This window comes from Coccinella septempunctata, chromosome 6 (assembly GCF_907165205.1).
Source record: "Coccinella septempunctata chromosome 6, icCocSept1.1, whole genome shotgun sequence".
Classification (NCBI taxonomy): Eukaryota; Metazoa; Arthropoda; class Insecta; order Coleoptera; family Coccinellidae; genus Coccinella; species Coccinella septempunctata.
In genome coordinates this window covers 8,056,391-8,079,348 of record NC_058194.1, presented here as the reverse complement: position 1 = coordinate 8,079,348, position 22,958 = coordinate 8,056,391, and the positions used below count along the sequence as shown (strand labels likewise).

The 22,958-nt window shown below is 35.8% G+C and overlaps 2 protein-coding genes across 2 annotated transcripts; both read right to left on the bottom strand.

Moving 5' to 3' along the window:
• Positions 1 to 5,370: 5,370 nt before the first annotated feature.
• Positions 5,371 to 6,504, bottom strand: LOC123315948. Its single transcript, XM_044901856.1, has one exon. It carries the CDS (start codon positions 6,502 to 6,504, stop codon positions 5,371 to 5,373), a length of 1,134 nt encoding a protein of 377 aa, XP_044757791.1.
• On the bottom strand, positions 6,391 to 7,117 carry LOC123315517. Its single transcript, XM_044901238.1, has 2 exons — positions 6,774 to 7,117; positions 6,391 to 6,712 (listed from the first exon to the last, which is right to left on the bottom strand). Coding segments are annotated over exons 1-2 (324 nt in total). The 5' UTR covers positions 7,096 to 7,117; the 3' UTR covers positions 6,391 to 6,710.
• Positions 7,118 to 22,958: the final 15,841 nt, after the last annotated feature.

Sequence of the window (22,958 nt, the reverse complement as noted above, 5' to 3'; positions counted from 1 at the left end):
ATCCAATAGTTCAATTCCAAAACTATGTGCTGTTTCAAGATTTGGTTCGAATTGATCCAACAGTTTTCGAGGAATTGATATCACACGTTGCCGAATTGACCACTGAAATCTCAATTCCTATCTGAACTATCGAACTGAAATTCAACATGTGCATCTCAATTCGAAAACTATGTGCAGTTTCAGGATTTGGTTCGAATTGATCCAACAGTTTTTGAGGAATTGATATCACACTTTGCCGAATTGATAACTGAACTATCGAACTGAAATTCAACATGTGCATCTCAATTCGAAAACTGTGTAAAATTTCAAGATTTGGTTCGAATTGATCCAACAGTTTTCAAGGAATTGATATCACACTTTGCCGAATTGACCACTGAAATCTCAATTCCTATCTGAACTATCGAACGGAAATTCAACATGTTCATCTCATTTCGAAAACTATGTGCAGTTTCAAGATTTGGTTCGAATTGATCCAACAGTTTTTGAGGAATTGATATCACACTTTGCCGAATAGACCACTGAAATCTCAATTCCTATCTGAACTATCGAACTGAAATTCAATAAGTGCATCTCAATCCGAAAACTATGTGCACTTTCAAGATTTGGTTCGAATTGATCTAACAGTTTTCAATGAATTGATATCACACTTTGCCGAATTGATCACTGAAATCTCAATTCCTATCAGAACTATCGAACAGAAATTCACCATGTGCATCACAATTCGAAATCTATGTGCAGTTTCAAGATTTGGTTCGAATTGATCCAATAGTTCCTTAGGAATTGAAATGATATTTTGTCGAATCGACTACTGAAATCTCCATTCCTATCAGAACTATCGATCTAAAATTCAACATTGATATCACACTTTGCCGAATAGACCACTGAAATCTCAATTCCTATCTGAACTATCGAACTGAAATTCAACAAGTGCTTCTCAATCCGAAAACTATGTGCAGTTTCAAGATTTGGTTCGAATTGATCCAACAGTTTTCGAGGAATTGATATCACACTTTGCCGAATTGACCACTGAAATCTCAATTCCTATCTGAACTATCGAACTGAAATTCAACATGTGCATCCCAATCCGAAAACTATGTGCAGTTTCAAGATTTGGTCCGAATTGATCCAACAGTTTTCGAGGAATTGATATCACACTTTGCCGAATTGACCACTGAAATCTCAATTCCTATCTGAGCTATCGAACTGAAATTCAACATGTGCATCTCATTTCGAAAACTATGTGCAGTTTCAAGATTTGGTTCGAATTGATCCAACAGTTTTCAAGGAATTGATATCACACTTTGCCGAATTGACCACTGAAATCTCAATTCCTATCTGAACTATCGAACTGAAATTCAACATGTGCATCTCAATTCGAAAACTATGTGCAGTTTCAAGATTTGGTTCGAATTGATCCAACAGTTTTCGAGGAATTGATATCACACTTTGACGAATTGACCACTGAAATCTCAATTCCTATCTGAACTATCGAACTGAAATTCAACATGTGCATCTCAATTCGAAAACTGTGTACAGTTTCGAGATTTGGGTCGAATTGATCCAATAGTTCCTTATGAATTGAAATTATATTTTGTCGAATCGACTACTGAAATCTCCATTCCTATCAGAACTAACGATCTGAAATTCAACATGTGCATCTCATTTCGAAAACTATGTGCAGTTTCAAGATTTGGTTCGACTTGATCCAACAGTTTTTGAGGAATTGATATCACACTTTGCCGAATTGATAACTGAAATCTCAATTCCTATCTGAACTATCGAACTGAAATTCAACATGTGCATCTCAATTCGAAAACTGTGTAAGATTTCAAGATTTGGTTCGAATTGATCCAACAGTTTTCGATGAATTGATATCACACTTTGCCGAATTGACCACTGAAATCTCAATTCCTATCTGAACTATCGTACTGAAATTCAACATGTGCATCTCACTTCGAAAACTATGTGCAGTTTCAAGATTTGGTTCGAATTGATCCAATAGTTCAATTCCAAAACTATGTGCTGTTTCAAGATTTGGTTCGAATTGATCCAACAGTTTTCGAGGAATTGATATCACACGTTGCCGAATTGACCACTGAAATCTCAATTCCTATCTGAACTATCGAACTGAAATTCAACATGTGCATCTCAATTCGAAAACTATGTGCAGTTTCAGGATTTGGTTCGAATTGATCCAACAGTTTTTGAGGAATTGATATCACACTTTGCCGAATTGATAACTGAACTATCGAACTGAAATTCAACATGTGCATCTCAATTCGAAAACTGTGTAAAATTTCATGATTTGGTTCGAATTGATCCAACAGTTTTCGAGGAATTGATATCACACTTTGCCGAATTGACCACTGAAATCTCAATTCCTATCTGAACTATCGAACTGAAATTCAACATGTGCATCTCATTACGAAAACTATGTGCACTTTCAAGATTTGGTTCGAATTGATCTAACAGTTTTCAATGAATTGATATCACACTTTGCCGAATTGATCACTGAAATCTCAATTCCTATCAGAACTATCGAACAGAAATTCACCATGTGCATCACAATTCGAAAACTATGTGCAGTTTCAAGATTTGGTTCGAATTGATCCAATAGTTCCTTAGGAATTGAAATGATACTTTGTCGAATCGACCACTGAAATCTCAATTCCTATCAGAACTATCTTCTTGAAATTCAACATGTGCATCCCAATTCGAAAACTGTTTAAAATTTCAAGATTTGGTTCGAATTGATCCAACAGATTTCGAGGAATTGATATCACACTTTGCCGAATAGATCACTGAAATCTCAATTCCTATCTGAACTATCGAACTGAAATTCAACATGTGCATCTCAATTCGAAAACTATGTGCAGTTTCAAGATTTTTTTTCGAATTGATCCAACAGTTTTCGAGGAATTGATATCACACTTTGCCGAATTGACCACTGAAATCTCAATTCCTATCTGAACTATCGAACTGAAATTCAACATGTGCATCTCAATTCGAAAACTGTGTACAGTTTCGAGATTTGGGTCGAATTGATCCAGTAGTTCCTTATGAATTGAAATTATATTTTGTCGAATCGACTACTGAAATCTCCATTCCTATCAGAACTAACGATCTGAAATTCAACACGTGCATCTCATTTCGAAAACTATGTGCAGTTTCAAGATTTGGTTCGAATTGATCCAACAGTTTTTGAGGAATTGATATCACACTTTGCCGAATTGATAACTGAAATCTCAATTCCTATCTGAACTATCGAACTGAAATTCAACATGTGCATCTCAATTCGAAAACTGTGTAAGATTTCAAGATTTGGTTCGAATTGATCCAACAGTTTTCGATGAATTGATATCACACTTTGCCGAATTGACCACTGAAATCTCAATTCCTATCTGAACTATCGTACTGAAATTCAACATGTGCATCTCACTTCGAAAACTATGTGCAGTTTCAAGATTTGGTTCGAATTGATCCACTAGTTCCTCAGGAATTGAAATGATACTTTGTCGAATCGACGACTGAAATCTCAATTCCTATCAGAACTATCGAACAGAAATTCAACATGTGCATCTCAATTCGAAAACTATGTGCAGTTTCAAGATTTGGTTCGAATTGATCCAACAGTTTTTGAGGAATTGATATCACACTTTGCCGAATTGATAACTGAAATCTCAATTCCTATCTGAACTATCGAACTGAAATTCAACATGTGCATCTCAATTCGAAAACTGTGTAAAATTTCAAGATTTGGTTCGAATTGATCCAACAGTTTTCGAGGAATTGATATCACACTTTGCCGAATTGACCACTGAAATCTCAATTCCTATCTGAACTATCGAACTGTTATTCAACATGTGCATCTCATTTCGAAAACTATGTGCAGTTTCAAGATTTGGTTCGAATTGATCCAACAGTTTTCAAGGAATCGATATCACACTTTGCCGAATTGACCACTGAAATCTCAATTCCTATCTGAACTATCGAACGGAAATTCAACATGTGCATCTCAATTCGAAAACTATGTGCAGTTTCAAGACTTGGTTCGAATTGATCCAATAGTTCAATTCCAAAACTATGTGCTGTTTCAAGATTTGGTTCGAATTGATCTAACAGTTTTCGAGGAATTGATATCACACTTTGCCGAATTGACCACTGAAATCTCAATTCCTATCTGAACTATCGAACTGAAATTCAACTTGTGCATCTCAATTCGAAAACTATGTGCAGTTTCAAGATTTGGTTCGAATTGATCCAATAGTTCCTTAGGAATTCCAATGATACTATGTCGAATCGTCCACTGAAATATCAATTCCTATCTGAACTATCGAACTGAAATTCAACATGTGCATCTCAATTCGAAAACGGTGTAAAATTTCAAGATTTGGTTCGAATTGATCCAACAGTTTTTGAGGAATTGATATCACATTTTGCCGAATTGACCACTGAAATCTCAATTCCTATCTGAACTATCGAACTGAAATTCAACAAGTGCATCTCAATCCGAAAACTATGTGCAGTTTCAAGATTTGGTTCGAATTGATCTAACAGTTTTCAATGAATAGATATCACACTTTGCCGAATTGATCACTGAAATCTCAATTCCTATCTGAACTATCGAACGGAAATTCAACATGTGCATCTCAATTCGAAAACTATGTGCAGTTTCAGGATTTGGTTCGAATTGATCCAATAGTTCCTTAGGAATTGAAATGATATTTTGTCGAATCGACTACTGAAATCTCCATTCCTATCAGAACTATCGATCTAAAATTCAACATGTGCATCTCATTTCGAAAACTATGTGCAGTTTCAAGATTTGGTTCGAATTGATCCAACAGTTTTCAAGGAATCGATATCACATTTTGCCGAATTGACCACTGAAATCTCAATTCCTATCTGAACTATCGAACGGAAATTCAACATGTGCATCTCAATTCGAAAACTATGTGCAGTTTCAAGATTTGGTTCGAATTGATCCAATAGTTCAATTCCAAAACTATGTGCTGTTTCAAGATTTGGTTCGAATTGATCCAACAGTTTTCGAGGAATTGATATCACACTTTGCCGAATTGACCACTGAAATCTCAATTCCTATCTGAACTATCGAACTGAAATTCAACTTGTGCATCTCAATTCGAAAACTATGTGCAGTTTCAAGATTTGGTTCGAATTGATCCAATAGTTCCTTAGGAATTCCAATGATACTGTTTGGGTTTATACAAAAACACCCTTTGTATAAAAATCTTTTATTTATTACCCGTTTTTACTGACAACTTGTTTCAATCAATATTTATTTCTACTGTCAACTACTCAAAAATTACTTGATTTGAACATTCAAAACAATAAATAATGTAACCAAATTTAATCTTCAACATTTTCTCCTCCTCGTGAAGAACCTATTTCTTCACCCATCTCTAAACACTCTACCTTACATAGCTTGGATACTGGTCTACGATAAATACCACTTTTTAATTTAATGTCTACAACTCTAACTTTGCCATCCTTTCCTGGGTACGTCTTGTACACTACTCCTTTAGGCCAATTGTTTCTTGGTAACTTACTATCCATCAAAACTATTAAATCACCTTCTTTCAAATTTTGATTCTGTTCAAACCATTTCGTGCGTTTTGTCAAGGTAGGTATGTATTCCTTGACCCACCTGTTCCAAAAATGTTCGTTTAAATTTTCAGCTATGAGCCACTGTTTTCTCACGTTCCATTTTGTTCCATCGAAAAGTCCAGGTGGTTTCAAAATACTAGAACTCCCAATTAGAAAATGATTGGGAGTAAGGCTTTCTTCGTCTTCCGGAGATGAAGATATGTAGGTGAGAGGGCGGCTATTCACTATGTGTTCAGCTTCTATCATAACTGTGTGAAAAACTTCTTGTCGTGGTGATCTATCCTTAAGAATTATACTTAAAGTGGTTTTCACAGATCGAACCATCCTCTCCCATGCTCCTCCCATATGTGGACTACCTGGAGGTATAAACTTCCAGTCTATACTTTCAGCGCATAAACCTTGTCTTATTACTTCCAAATTCACATCTTCATAAGCTTTTTTAAGTTCCTTCTCTGCAGCGTGAAAATTCGTTCCATTGTCTGTAAGAAACATCTGCGGTTTTCCTCTCCTCGACATGAAACGTTTTATCGCCAGAAGATTTGAATCAGTGTTTAGCGTCTCAGCAATCTCAATGTGTATAGCTCCTACTGACATACAGGTAAATAGTACACCATACCTTTTTTCCCTTCGCCTACCAATAGTTACTTCAAAATGTCCGAAAAAATCTATACCTGTGTACACAAAGGCTCTTTGTGGTTGTGGTTTCTTCAACCTGAAATCAGGCAACTGTCCCATTTGTGTAACTCTGGAAATTGCTCTCCTCAGGCTGCAAATTGGACAATATCTCATCGCTCTTTTTATTGCCTTCCTTGCTTGTAGTATCCAAAATCTTTGACGAAGTTCATTGAGGATCACTTCTACACCTTGGTGTCCCATTATCACATGATAATGTAGAATCAATAATTTCACTGCAAAATGACGGCTATCAAAAATTAATGGGCTTTTTGCTGTATCAGGTAAGTCTGTGGAATAATTTGTTCGACCTCCTACACATAAATATTCGTTTTTCATATACGGTGTTAACTGATATAATTTGCTTTTTTTGTGTAAAGTTCCTCCTCCTGCGATAATCGCGATTTCTTTCCTAAAACAATCGTTTTGTATCCTCTTAAACCATATTTTTTCTACTTCTTCGATATCCTTACATGTTATTATTTTATTTTCCTCCTTTCTCGCACATAATCTGATGAATTTCAACACTATGGCTGTACTTTTCATTAATGATGTCCAACGTGAGAATCTTTGAACTTCTGGTAATACGTCGATAGATTTTGAAGATGTTATCAAACATATTGTCCCTTTTTTCAATTCCAGTGATGCTGCAGTGTCTAGGTTCGTTTGCTGACTGTCTTCTTTTGGCCAATATTCAGGTTTGAGATATAAAAAGTCTGGACCCTTGTACCACCTATCCAAAGTTGTTAGTTTGATGTCGTCTTGATCTCTTGTTAGATCATCTGCAACATTCATCTTTGTTGGTATCCAGCGCCACTGATTTGCTGAGGTCTTCTCCTGTATCTCTCCCACCCGATGAGCAACAAACATTTTGAAATTTCTCGTCTCTGATCTTAACCAACACAAAACTGTTTTCGAGTCACTCCAAAATACCGTCTTTTGAATTTTCAATGTGTGGCCTTTTCTTATAGATTCTCCAAGTCTGGAAGCCATCAACGCAGCTTGTAATTCTAGTCTCGGGATTGATAGAGATTTCAAAGGGCTCACTTGTGTTTTCGACATAACCAAGCTCACATGTATTTTTTCTTGAGTTTCAAATCTAAAATAAGCTACTGTACCAAGTGCCTGCTCACTTGCATCACAAAATATATGCAATTCTAAATTGAGGTATTGGTAAGGAAAGTGACATCTATCGATTTTCAATTCTTTTATTTTCTCAAATTCTTTCAACCATTTAAACCATTTTCGTTCTGAAGATCCACTTATTTTTTCATCCCAGGAGATTCCAGATCTCCAGACATCTTGCAAAATGATCTTTCCTCTCACAACATAATGACCCAGCAATCCCAGGGGATCATATATCGACATAATGATTTTTAGTATTTCTCGTTTGGTAGGTGTTCTTTCTCGAGTTAAAATTTTTTTATTCACTTTATGGCAGTTCAAGGGAAAGCATAAATAGTCATCATTTGGATCCCATTTAAGGCCCAATATTCTTTCCGTTGGTAGAATATTTTCGGTGGTAGAATTACCATCTATAATTCTCAATTCGTCAGGAACTTGATTTAGAATTTCCTTAGAATTACTAATCCAACCTCGTATTTCAAATCCTCCTTTTTTATGTATATGAATTACTTCTTTTGTCAGCTGAATTCCTTCTTCTACGGTATCTACACTATCTAAATAGTCGTCCATGTAATGAAGATATTTGATAGCATTAGCTGCTCGTGGATATTCATCTTGGAATTCAGAAGCATTTCTGTTTTTGATGTACTGAGCAGCAAATGGTGAGCATACTGCTACGAAGATCATTGCCTCCATTGCATACTCTGCTATTGTATTGTTGATTTTGTCATACCATAAAAACCTTTGAGCTGATTGATCCTCTCTCCTTATTTTTATCTGGTGAAACATTTCTTTTATATCCGCACAAAAGGCAAATTTTCTTTCTCTAAATTTCATCAATATTTCAACCAGAGAGTTATATAAATCAGGACCTCTTAGAAGGAGATCATTCAAACTTGTGCCATCAACTTTAGCAGCAGCATCTAAAACAAATCTCAATTTTCCTGGTTTGTTTTCATTAACAACTCCGAAATGAGGTAAATACCAAACCCTCTGTGTTTTTCCTTCAATTTCATCCAATTCCAATTTTCTCGCATACCTAACCTTTATCAAGATATTGCTTTATTTTATTCTCGTATGCATCGGAAAAACTCTTATTTTTTGACATGCGTTCATTAATATAGCGTAAACGTTGAATTGCGAGTGGCTTCGAATTAGGAAAATATACTTGTGTTGTTTTCCAAATAAGGCCTGTTTCCCACCTTTCACCACTTCTATGGGAAATTTTTTCGATTAAATTTCGTGCTGCTTCGTCTTCCTCACACAAAATTTCATTTTTGATACTTTTACACCTAGAGATTCAGTTGTGAAAAAATCTTTTACCAAATTGTGGAGTTCATCCAAAGGATCCAAATTTTGATGTCTGATATGTAAAATCGCTTCATCTACTCTACCCCTAAATTCTCTCAGGTTTCCATGTAGAATCCAACCCAGTTTAGTTCTGGACAGAGCTGGTGAATTTTTCGGACCTTCTATTATTTCTCTAGTAACAATCAGATCCCAGTTATCTTGACCTATGAGGAGTTGAGGTTTTACATTTAAATAATCAGCAAAATCAATGTTCCTAAGATGTTTCCACTTTTCTCTTAAATTCTTTGCATTCACAGATTGAACAGGAAGATCCATGTCAGGAAGAGTGTAAACATCATTCAATTTATGTACATTCTCATCTGCACCTATAATATCAAACGAAAGCTTTTTACTTAAGATTTCTTTTTTCGATTTCCTATCTGTCCATCTTATTCCTAAAACAGTATTCTCACCTCTGAGATCTAAACGGTCTACAAGAGATTCATCTATAAGTGTTATAGTAGATGCTTCATCAAAAAGTGCATATATCCTAGCAGACTTATTACCATTTTTAATTGTAACAGGTGTTACCCTTAGCAAAATCTCATTACTTGAACGTGAAGTGTGAGCAACGAGCCGATTCTCCAATGCATTGTGAGTATCAGAATATTCTTGCTCTTGATCACGCTCCTGATGAAGTTTTTGATTATGCAGTAAAGCATGATGAAATTTCTGACAAGTATTGATACCACATTGTTTCTTCTTCGAACATTTATTTATTCTGTGAGCAGACTTAATACATGAAAAACATAATTCCTTAGATTTAACAAATTTCCACCGGTCTTCTGGAGATAAATCTTTGAATTTCTGACAGTTTTCCAAACTATGTTCACCATTGCATAATCTACATAATTTCCTATTTTTGGCCATTGAAGTAACTAAAGTTGAATTAATTTTATTTTTGTTTACATAATTAGAAGAATTCGATGATTTGTAAGGAGTTAACGTTCGTACAAAATTAACTGCTTCTGCTTCACTAAAAATCCAACTTTGAAAATTTTCTAAACAATTTGTAGATTGCTTACTGACTAATCTCTTTCCCCAAGATACTTGCATAGCATATGGCAGTTTACACAAAAGATCTTCCAAAAGCTGTGGACACGTCAGATAATTTTTCATATTGAGATTTTTCAAAGTTGACACCAAATTTTGAAGTTTGTCTGAGAATAATGCCAATGCATTGAAATCGTGGGTTTTTATGAATGGCAAAGATTTAACCTCTTAGATTAATACCTTCACGATTAATTCAGGTCTGCCGAATCTATTTTGCAGAATACGCATTATTTCTTCAGTACCCGTGCAAGATACTAGTAATCCCTCTACGGAACGTCTAGCTTCACCAACCAAGCATCTCCTTAAACGACAAATATTCTCGGAATCATTAAAACCTAATAAATCAGTGGTGTTACGAAACTGCATATAAAAATTAATCCATTCTTTTATATCTCCCGAAAACTTAGGTAAATCCTTATCAACACATTGTCGAGCCAAGAATATTTTGAGAGTATCAGCATCCCTATTTACTTCGTTTCCCTGAGGATCACTTTTTTTTTCCGAATGAGAATTCCTATTGAAAACTGCTACAGAATGGACAGAACTCACAGATTAAGATTTTACAGAAGTATTATCATCTAACCATTGCTCTACCTTTGCTTTTCCACCAATAGATTTTTGTAGAACATTCAAATCAATTGTACTCAAATCATTCGATTCATCAACACTCCTTTCCTCGAGATGAAGTTGCTGTAAGGCTAATCTGCTTTCTATTAATTTCTTTTTTAAATCTATCTTCCTTCTAGCGATTTCTTGTTCTTCTATTGCCAGTTGTAACAATTCATTATTGGCCTCTATTTGACTCTCAAGCTCTCTACGTGATGTACATTTAGAGTGTCTAGAGTGGGACTTACCAGTTGAAGCTGCTACCTTGTGCTGCTTCCTCTTTGTTGATCGGCTTGATATTCCTGATTTCTGCTCCGAAATATTCCTCACAACACTGGTCGATGAAAGAGGTGGAACCATCGCTCTGGATATTACTTCAGACCTGTTTTCTGTAGTATTCTGCGCGACCCTGGATTCCAATACTATTCCATCTTCTTTCCCCTCCACACAACAAGGTTGGGTATGAAGAGCTTGTAAAGATTTGCTTTTACTTCTGGTAACTACACCGTACTGCTCCATATTTTAGTTACTTTTATGCCGAAGGACCACTTATGTTTGGGTTTATACAAAAACACCCTTTGTATAAAAATCTTTTATTTATTACCCGTTTTGACTGAAAACTTGTTTCAATCAATATTTATTTCTACTGTCAACTACTCAAAAATTACTTGATTTGAACATTCAAAACAATAAATAATGTAACCAAATTTAATCTTCAACAGATACTATGTCGAATCGTCCACTGAAATATCAATTCCTATCTGAACTATCGAACTGAAATTCAACATGTGCATCTCAATTCGAAAACGGTGTAAAATTTCAAGATTTGGTTCGAATTGATCTAACAGTTTTCGAGGAATTGATATCACACTTTGCCGAATTGACCACTGAAATCTCAATTCCTATCTGAACTATCGAACTGAAATTCAACATGTGCATCTCAATCCGAAAACTATGTACAGTTTCAAGATTTGGTCCGAATTGATCCAACAGTTTTCGAGGAATTGATATCACACTTTGCCGAATTGACCACTGTAATCTCAATTCCTATCTGAGCTATCGAATTGAAATTCAACATGTGCATCTCATTTCGAAAACTATGTGCAGTTTCAAGATTTGGTTCGAATTGATCCAACAGTTTTCAAGGAATCGATATCACACTTTGCCGAATTGACCACTGAAATCTCAATTCCTATCTGAACTATCGAACGGAAATTCAACATGTGCATCTCAATTCGAAAACTATGTGCAGTTTCAAGATTTGGTTCGAATTGATCCAATAGTTCAATTCCAAAACTATGTGCTGTTTCAAGATTTGGTTCGAATTGATCCAACAGTTTTCGAGGAATTGATATCACACGTTGCCGAATAGACCACTGAAATCTCAATTCCTATCTGAGCTATCGAACTGAAATTCAACATGTGCATCTCAATTCGAAAACTATGTGCAGTTTCAGGATTTGGTTCGAATTGATCCAACAGTTTTTGAGGAATTGTTATCACACTTTGCCGAATAGACCACTGAAATCTCAATTCCTATCTGAACTATCGAAATGAAATTCAACATGTGCATCTCAATCCGAAAACTATGTGCAGTTTCAAGATTTGGCTCGAATTGATCCAACAGTTTCCGAGGAATTGATATGACACTTTGCCGAATTGACCACTGAAATCTCAATTCCTATCTGAACTATCGAACTGAAATTCAACATGTGCATCTCAATTCGAAAACTGTGAAAAATTTCAAGATTTGGTTCGAATTGATCCAACAGTTTTCGAGGAATTGAATCACACTTTGCCGAATTGACCACTGAAATCTCAATTCCTATCTGAACTATCGAACTGAAATTCAACATGTGCATCTCAATCCGAAAACTATTTGCAGTTTCAAGATTTGGTTCGAATTGATCCAACAGTTTTCGAGGAATTGATATCACACTTTGCCGAATTGACCACTGAAATCTCAATTCCTACCTGAACTATCGAACTGAAATCAACATGTACATCTCAATTCGGAAACTGTGTAATATTTCAAGATTTGGTTCGAATTGATCCAACAGTTTTCGATGAATTGATATCACATTTTGCCGAATTGACCACTGAAATCTCAATTCCTATCTGAACTATCGAACTGAAATTCAACATGTGCATCTAAATTCGAAAACTGTGTACAGTTTCGAGATTTGGTTCGAATTGATCCAATAGTTCCTTAGGAATTCAAATGATAATATGTCGAATAGTCCACTGAAATCTCAATTCCTATCTGAACTATCGAACTGAAATTCAACATGTGCATCTCAATTCGAAAACTATGTGCAGTTTCAAGATTTGGTTCGAATTGATCCAACAGTTTTCAAGGAATTGATATCACACTTTGCCGAATTGACCACTGAAATCTCAATTCCTATCTGAACTATCGAACTGAAATTCAACATGTGCATCTCAATTCGAAAAATGTGTAAAATGGCAAGATTTGGTTCGAATGGATCCAACAGTTTTCGAGGAATTGATATCACACTTTGCCGAATTGACCACTGAAATCTCAATTCCTATCTGAACTATCGAACTGAAATTCAACATGTGCATCTCAATTCGAAAACTGTGTAAAATTGCAAGATTTGGTTCGAATTGATTCAACAGTTTTCGAGGAATTGATATCACACTTTGCCGAATAGACCACTGAAATCTCAATTCCTATCTGAACTATCGAACTGAAATTCAACATGTGCATCTCAATCCGAAAACTATGTGCAGTTTCAAGATTTGGTCCGAATTGATCCAACAGTTTTCGAGGAATTTATATCACACTATGCCGATTTGACCACTGAAATCTCAATTCCTATCTGAACTATCGAACTGAAATTCAACATGTGCATCTCATGTCGAAAACTATGTGCAGTTTCAAGATTTGGTTCGAATTGATCCAACAGTTTTCAAGGAATTGATATCACACTTTGCCGAATTGACCACTGAAATCTCAATTCCTATCTGAATTATCGAACTGAAATTCAAGATGTGCATCTCAATTCGAAAACTGTGTGCAGTTTCAAGATTTGGTTCGAATTGATCCAATAGTTCCTTAGGAATTGAAATAATATTTTGACGAATCGACTACTGAAATCTCCATTCCTATAAGAACTATCGATCTGAAATTCAACTTGTGCATCTCATTTCGAAAACTATGTGCACTTTCAAGACTTGGTTCGAATTGATCCAACAGTTTTTGAGGAATTGTTATCACACTTTGCCGAATAGACCACTGAAATCTCAATTCCTATCTGAACTATCGAACTGAAATTCAACATGTGCATCTCAATCCGAAAACTATGTGCAGTTTCAAGATTTGGCTCGAATTGATCCAACAGTTTCCGAGGAATTGATATGACACTTTGCCGAATTGACCACTGAAATCTCAATTCCTATCTGAACTATCGAACTGAAATTAAACATGTGCATCTCAATTCGAAAACTGTGAAAAATTTCAAGATTTGGTTCGAATTGATCCAACAGTTTTCGAGGAATTGAATCACACTTTGCCGAATTGACCACTGAAATCTCAATTCCTATCTGAACTATCGAACTGAAATTCAACATGTGCATCTCAATCCGAAAACTATGTGCAGTTTCAAGATTTGGTTCGAATTGATCTAACAGTTTTCGAGGAATTGATATCACACTTTGCCGAATTGACCACTGAAATCTCAATTCCTATCTGAACTTCCGAACTGAAATTCAACATGCGCATCTCAATTCGAAAACTGTGAAAAATTTCAAGATTTGGTTCGAATTGATCCAACAGTTTTCGAGGAATTGAATCACACTTTGCCGAATTGACCACTGAAATCTCAAGTCCTATCTGAACTATCGAACTGAAATTCAACATGTGCATCTCAATCCGAAAACTATGTGCAGTTTCAAGATTTGGTTCGAATTGATCCAACAGTTTTCGAGGAATTGATATCACACTTTGCCGAATTGACCACTGAAATCTCAATTCCTATCTGAACTATCGAACTGAAATTCAACATGTACATCTCAATTCGGAAACTGTGTAATATTTCAAGATTTGGTTCGAATTGATCCAACAGTTTTCGATGAATTGATATCACACTTTGCCGAATTGACCACTGAAATCTCAATTCCTATCTGAACTATCGAACTGAAATTCAACATGTGCATCTAAATTCGAAAACTGTGTACAGTTTCGAGATTTGTTTCGAATTGATCCAATAGTTCCTTAGAAATTCAAATGATAATATGTCGAATAGTCCACTGAAATCTCAATTCCTATCTGAACTATCGAACTGAAATTCAACATGTGCATCTCAATTCGAAAACTATGTGCAGTTTCAAGATTTGGTTCGAATTGATCCAACAGTTTTCAAGGAATTGATATCACACTTTGCCGAATTGACCACTGAAATCTCAATTCCTATCTGAACTATCGAACTGAAATTCAACATTTGCATCTCAATTCGAAAACTGTGTAAAATGGCAAGATTTGGTTCGAATGGATCCAACAGTTTTCGAGGAATTGATATCACACTTTGCCGAATTGACCACTGAAATCTCAATTCCTATCTGAACTATCGAACTGAAATTCAACATGTGCATCTCAATTCGAAAACTGTGTAAAATTGCAAGATTTGGTTCGAATTGATTCAACAGTTTTCGAGGAATTGATATCACACTTTGCCGAATAGACCACTGAAATCTCAATTCCTATCTGAACTATCGAACTGAAATTCAACATGTGCATCTCATTTCGAAAACTATGTGCAGTTTCAAGACTTGGTTCGAATTGATCCAACAGTTTTTGAGGAATTGTTATCACTGTTGGATCAATTCGAACCAAATCTTGAAACTGCACATAGTTTTTGGATTGAGATGCACTTGTTGAATTTCAGTTCGATAGTTCAGATAGGAATTGAGATTTCAGTGGTCTATTCGGCAAAGTGTGATATCAATTCCTCAAAAACTGTTGGACCAATTCGACCCAAATCTTGAAACTAGTTTTCGAATTGAGATGCACATGTTGAATGTCAGTTCGATAGTTCTGATAGGAATTGAGATTTCAGTCGTCGATTCGACAAAGTATCATTTCAATTCCTGAGGAACTAGTGGATAAATTCGAACCAAATCTTGAAACTGCACATAGTTTTCGAAATGAGATGCACATGTTGAATTTCAGTACGATAGTTCAGATAGGAATTGCGATTTCAGTGGTCAATTCGGCAAAGTGTGATATCAATTCATCGAAAACTGTTGGATCAATTCGAACCAAATCTTGAAATTTTACACAGTTTTCGAATTGAGATGCACATGTTGAATTTCATTTCGATAGTTCAGATAGGAATTGAGATTTCAGTTATCAATTCGGCAAAGTGTGATATCAATTCCTCAAAAACTGTAGGATCAATTCGAACCAAATCTTGAAACTGCACATAGTTTTCGAAATGAGATGCACATGTTGAATTTCAGATCGTTAGTTCTGATAGGAATGGAGGTTTCAGTAGTCGATTCGACAAAATATAATTTCAATTCATAAGGAACTATTGGATCAATTCGACCCAAATCTCGAAACTGTACACAGTTTCCGAATTGAGATGCACATGTTGAATTTCAGTTCGATAGTTCAGATAGGAATTGAGATTTCAGTGGTCAATTCGGCAAAGTGTGATATCAATTCCTCGAAAACTGTTGGATCAATTCGAACCAAATCTTGAAACTGCACATAGTTTTCGAATTGAGATGCACATTTTGAATTTCAGTTCGATAGTTCTGATAGGAATTGAGATTTCAGTGGTCGATTCGACAAAGTATCATTTTAATTCCTAAGGAACTATTGGATCAATTCGACCCAAATCTCGAAACTGTACACAGTTTTCGAATTGAGATGCACATGTTGAATTTCAGTTCGATAGTTCAGATAGGAATTGAGATTTCAGTGGTCAATTCGGCAAAGTGTGATATCAATTCCTCAAAAACTGTTGGATCAATTCGAACCAAATCTTGAAACAGCACATAGTTTTGGAATTGAGATGCACATGTTGAATTTCAAATCGATAGTTCAGATAGGAATTGAGATTTCAGTGGTCAATTCGGCAAAGTGTGATGTCAATTCCTCAAAAACTGTTGGACCAATTCGACCCGAATCTTGAAACTGCACATAGTTTTCGAATTGAGATGCACATGTTGAATTTCAGATCGATAGTTCTGATAGGAATTGAGATTTCAGTGGACGATTCGGCAAAGTGTGATATCAATTCCTCAAAAACTGTTGGATCAATTCGATCCAAATCTTGAAACAGCACATAGTTTTCGAAATGAGATGCACATGTTGAATTTCAGTTCGATAGCTCAGATAGGAATTGAGATTTCAGTGGTCTATTCGGCAAAGTGTGATATCAATTCCTCAAAAACTGTTGGATCAATTCGACCCAAATCTTGAAACTGCACATAAATTTCGAATTGAGATGCACATGTTGAATTTCAGATCGATAGTTCAGATAGGAATGGAGATTTCAGTAGTCGATTCGGCAAAGTGTGATATCAATTCCTCGAAAACTGTTGGAACAATTCGAACCAAATCTTGAAACTGCACATAGTTTTCGGATTGAGATGCACTTGTTGAATTTCAGTTCGATAGTTCAGATAGGAATTGAGATTTCAGTGGTCTATTCGGCAAAGTGTGATATCAATTCCTCAAAAACTGTTGGACCAATTCGACCCAAATCTTGAAACTGCACATAGTTTTCGAATTGAGATGCACATGTTGAATGTCAGTTCGATAGTTCTGATAGGAATTGAGATTTCAGTGGTCTATTCGGCAAAGTGTGATATCAATTCCTCAAAAACTGTTGGACCAATTCGACCCAAATCTTGAAACTGCACATAGTTTTCGAATTGAGATGCACATGTTGAATGTCAGTTCGATAGTTCTGATAGGAACGGAGATTTCAGTAGTCGATTCGACAAAATATAATTTCAATTCATAAGGAACTATTGGATCAATTCGACCCAAATCTTGAAACTGCACATAGTTTTCGAATTGAGATGCACATGTTGAATTTCAGTTCGATAGTTCAGATAGGAATTGAGATTTCAGTGGTCAATTCGGCAAAGTGTGATATCAATTCCTCAAAAACTGTTGGATCAATTCGAACCAAATCTTGAAACAGCACATAGTTTTGGAATTGAGATGCACATGTTGAATTTCAAATCGATAGTTCAGATAGGAATTGAGATTTCAGTGGTCTATTCGGCAAAGTGTGATATCAATTCCTCAAAAACTGTTGGACCAATTCGACCCAAATCTTGAAACTGCACATAGTTTTCGAATTGAGATGCACATGTTGAATGTCAGTTCGATAGTTCTGATAGGAATTGAGATTTCAGTCGTCGATTCGACAAAGTATCATTTCAATTCCTGAGGAACTAGTGGATCACTTCGAACCCATACTTGAAACTGCACATAGTTTTCGAAATGAGATGCACATGTTGAATTTCAGATCGATAGTTCAGATAGGAATGGAGATTTCAGTAGTCGATTCGGCAAAGTGTGATATCAATTCCTCGAAAACTGTTGGATCAATTCGAACCAAATCTTGAAATTTTACACAGTTTTCGAATTGAGATGCACATGTTGAATTTCAGTTCGAAAGTTCAGATATTAATTGAGATTTCAGTTATCAATTCGGCAAAGTGTGATATCAATTACTCAAAAACTGTTGGATCAATTCGAACCAAATCTTGAAACTGCACATAGTTTTCGGATTGAGATGCACTTGTTGAATTTCAGTTCGATAGTTCAGATAGGAATTGAGATTTCAGTGGTCTATTCGGCAAAGATTGATATCAATTCCTCAAAAACTGTTGGACCAATTCGACCCAAATCTTGAAACTGCTCATAGTTTTCGAATTGAGATGCACATGTTGAATGTCAGTTCGATAGTTCTGATAGGAATTGAGATTTCAGTCGTCGATTCGACAAAGTATCATTTCAATTCCTGAGGAACTAGTGGATCACTTCGAACCAAATCTTGAAACTGCACATAGTTTTCGAAATGAGATGCACATGTTGAATTTCAGTACGATAGTTCAGATAGGAATTGAGATTTCAGTGGTCAATTCGGCAAAGTGTGATATCAATTCATCGAAAACTGTTGGATCAATTCGAACCAAATCTTGAAATTTTACACAGTTTTCGGATTGAGATTCACTTGTTGAATTTCAGTTCGATAGTTCAGATAGGAATTGAGATTTCAGTGGTCTAATCGGCAAAGTGTGATATCAATTCCTCAAAAACTGTTGGACCAATTCGACCCAAATCTTGAAACTAGTTTTCGAATTGAGATGCACATGTTGAATGTCAGTTCGATAGTTCTGATAGGAATTGAGATTTCAGTCGTCGATTCGACAAAGTATCATTTCAATTCCTGAGGAACTAGTGGATCAATTCGAACCAAATCTCGAAACTGCACATAGTTTTCGAAATGAGATGCACATGTTGAATTTCAGTACGATAGTTCAGATAGGAATTGCGATTTCAGTGGTCAATTCGGCAAAGTGTGATATCAATTCCTCGAAAACTGTTGGATCAATTCGAACCAAATCTTGAAATTTTACACAGTTTTCGAATTGAGATGCACATGTTGAATTTCAGTTCGATAGTTCAGATAGGAATTGATATTTCAGTTATCAATTCGGCAAAGTGTGATATCAATTCCTCAAAAACTGTTGGATCAATTCGAACCAAATCTTGAAACTGCACATAGTTTTCGAAATGAGATGCACGTGTTGAATTTCAGATCGTTAGTTCTGATAGGAACGGAGATTTCAGTAGTCGATTCGACAAAATATAATTTCAATTCATAAGGAACTATTGGATCAATTCGACCCAAATCTCGAAACTGTACACAGTTTTCGAATTGAGATGCACATGTTGAATTTCAGTCCGATAGTTCAGATAGGAATTGAGATTTCAGTGGTCAATTCGGCAAAGTGTGATATCAATTCCTCGAAAACTGTTGGATCAATTCGAACCAAATCTTGAAACTGCACATAGTTTTCGAATTGATATGCACATTTTGAATTTCAGTTCGATAGTTCTGATAGGAATTGAGATTTCAGTGGTCGATTCGACATAGTGTGATAACAATTCCTCGAAAACTGTTGGATCAATTCGAACCAAATCTTGAAATTTTACACAGTTTTCGAATTGGGATGCACATGTTGAATTTCAAGTCGATAGTTCATATAGGAATTGAGATTTCAGTGGTCTATTCGGCAAAGTGTGATATCAATTCCTCAAAAACTGTTGGACCAATTCGACCCAAATCTTGAAACTGCTCATAGTTTTCGAATTGAGATGCACATGTTGAATGTCAGTTCGATAGTTCTGATAGGAATTGAGATTTCAGTCGTCGATTCGACAAAGTATCATTTCAATTCCTGAGGAACTAGTGGATCACTTCGAACCAAATCTTGAAACTGCACATAGTTTTCGAAATGAGATGCACATGTTGAATTTCAGTACGATAGTTCAGATAGGAATTGAGATTTCAGTGGTCAATTCGGCAAAGTGTGATATCAATTCATCGAAAACTGTTGGATCAATTCGAACCAAATCTTGAAATTTTACACAGTTTTCGGATTGAGATGCACTTGTTGAATTTCAGTTCGATAGTTCAGATAGGAATTGAGATTTCAGTGGTCTAATCGGCAAAATGTGATATCAATTCCTCAAAAACTGTTGGACCAATTCGACCCAAATCTTGAAACTAGTTTTCGAATTGAGATGCACATGTTGAATGTCAGTTCGATAGTTCTGATAGGAATTGAGATTTCAGTCGTCGATTCGACAAAGTATCATTTCAATTCCTGAGGAACTAGTGGATCAATTCGAACCAAATCTTGAAACTGCACATAGTTTTCGAAATGAGATGCACATGTTGAATTTCAGTACGATAGTTCAGATAGGAATTGCGATTTCAGTGGTCGATTCGACAAAATATAATTTCAATTCATAAGGAACTATTGGATCAATTCGACCCAAATCTCACAACTGTACACAGTTTTCGAATTGAGATGCACATGTTGAATTTCAGTCCGATAGTTCAGATAGGAATTGAGATTTCAGTGGTCAATTCGGCAAAGTGTCAATTCCTCGAAAACTGTTGGATCAATTCGAACCAAATCTTGAAACTGCACATAGTTTTCGAATTGATATGCACATTTTGAATTTCAGTTCGATAGTTCTGATAGGAATTGAGATTTCAGTGGTCGATTCGACATAGTGTGATATCAATTCCTCGAAAACTGTTGGATCAATTCGAACCAAATCTTGAAATTTTACACAGTTTTCGAATTGGGATGCACATGTTGAATTTCAAGTCGATAGTTCTGATAGGAACAACAAGTGCATCTCAATCCGAAAACTATGTGCAGTTTCAAGATTTGGTTCGAATTGATCCAACAGTTTTCGAGGAATTGATATCACACTTTGCCGAATTGACCACTGAAATCTCAATTCCTATCTGAACTATCGAACTGAAATTCAACATGTTGATGTCAATTCGAAAACTGTGTAAAATTGCAAGATTTGGTTCGAATGGATCCAACAGTTTTCGAGGAATTGATATCACACTTAGCCGAATAGACCACTGAAATCTCAATTCCTATCTGAACTATCGATCTAAAATTCAACATGTGCATCTCATTTCGAAAACTATGTGCAGTTTCAAGATCTGGTTCGAATTGATCCAACAGTTTTTGAGGACTTGATATCACCTTTGCCGAAGAGACCACTGAAATCTCAATTCCTATCTGAACTATCGAACTGAAATTCAACATGTGCATCTCAATTCGGAAACTATGTGCAGTTTCAAGATTTGGTTCGAATTGATCCAACAGTTTTCGAGGAATTGATATCACACTTTGCCGAATAGACCACTGAAATCTCAATTCCTATCTGAACTATCGAACTGAAATTCAACATTTGCATCTCAATCCGAAAACTATGTGCAGTTTCAAGATTTGTTCCGAATTGATCCAACAGTTTTCAAGGAATTGATATCACACTTTGCCGAATTGACCACTGAAATCTCAATTCCTATCTGAACTATCGAACTGAAATTCAACATGTGCATGTCAATTCGAAAACTGTGTGCAGTTTCAAGATTTGGTTCGAATTGATCCAATAGTTCCTTAGGAATTGAAATAATATTTTGTCGAATCGACTACTGAAATCTCCATTCCTATCAGAACTATCGATCTGAAATTCAACTTGTGCATCTCATTTCGAAAACTATATGCAGTTTCAAGACTTGGTTCGAATTGATCCAACAGTTTTCGAGGAATTGATATCACACTTTGCCGAATTGACCACTGAAATCTCAATTCCTATCTGAACTATCGAACTGAAATTCAACATGTGCATCTCAATTCGAAAACTGTGTAAAATTGCAAGATTTGGTTCGAATGGATCCAACAGTTTTCGAGGAATTGACATCACACTTTGCCGAATTGACCACTGAAATCTCAATTCCTATCTGAACTATCGAACTAAAATTCAACATGTGCATCTCAATTCAAAAACTGTGTAAAATTGCAAGATTTGGTTCGAATGGATCCAATAGTTTTCGAGGAATTGATATCACACTTTGCCGAATAGACCACTGAAATCTCAATTCCTATCTGAACTATCGAACTGAAATTCAACATGTGCATCTCAATTCGAAAACTATGTGCAGTTTCAAGATTTGGTTCGAATTGATCCAATAGTTCCTTAGGAATTGAAATGATATTTTGTCGAATCGACTACTGAAATCTCCATTCCTATCAGAACTATCGATCTGAAATTCATCTTGTGCATCTCATTTCGAAAACTATGTGCAGTTTCAAGACTTGGTTCGAATTGATCCAACAGTTTTTGAGGAATTGTTATCACACTTTGCCTAATAGACCACTGAAATCTCAATTCCTATCTGAACTATCGAACTGAAATTCAACATGTCCAACTCAATCCGAAAACTATGTGCAGATTCAAGATTTCAACAGTTTTCGAGGAATTGATATGACACTTTGCCGAATTGACCACTGAAATCTCAATTCCTATCTGAACTATCGAACTGAAATTCAACATGTGCATCTCAATTCGAAAACTGTGTAAAATTGCAAGATTTGGTTCGAATTGATTCAACAGTTTTCGAGGAATTGATATCACACTTTGCCGAATAGACCACTGAAATCTCAATTCCTATCTGAACTATCGAACTGAAATTCAACATGTGCATCTCAATCCGAAAACTATGTGCAGTTTCAAGATTTGGTCCGAATTGATCCAACAGTTTTCGAGGAATTTATATCACACTATGCCGATTTGACCACTGAAATCTCAATTCCTATCTGAACTATCGAACTGAAATTCAACATGTGCATCTCATGTCGAAAACTATGTGCAGTTTCAAGATTTGGTTCGAATTGATCCAACAGTTTTCAAGGAATTGATATCACACTTTGCC

Coding starts and splice junctions, on each gene's coding strand:
- LOC123315948 (XM_044901856.1), bottom strand. CDS start 6,504: ATGGGACACCAAGGTGTAGAAGTGATCCTCAATGAACTTCGTCAAAGA.
- LOC123315517 (XM_044901238.1), bottom strand. CDS start 7,095: ATGAATGTTGCAGATGATCTAACAAGAGATCAAGACGACATCAAACTA.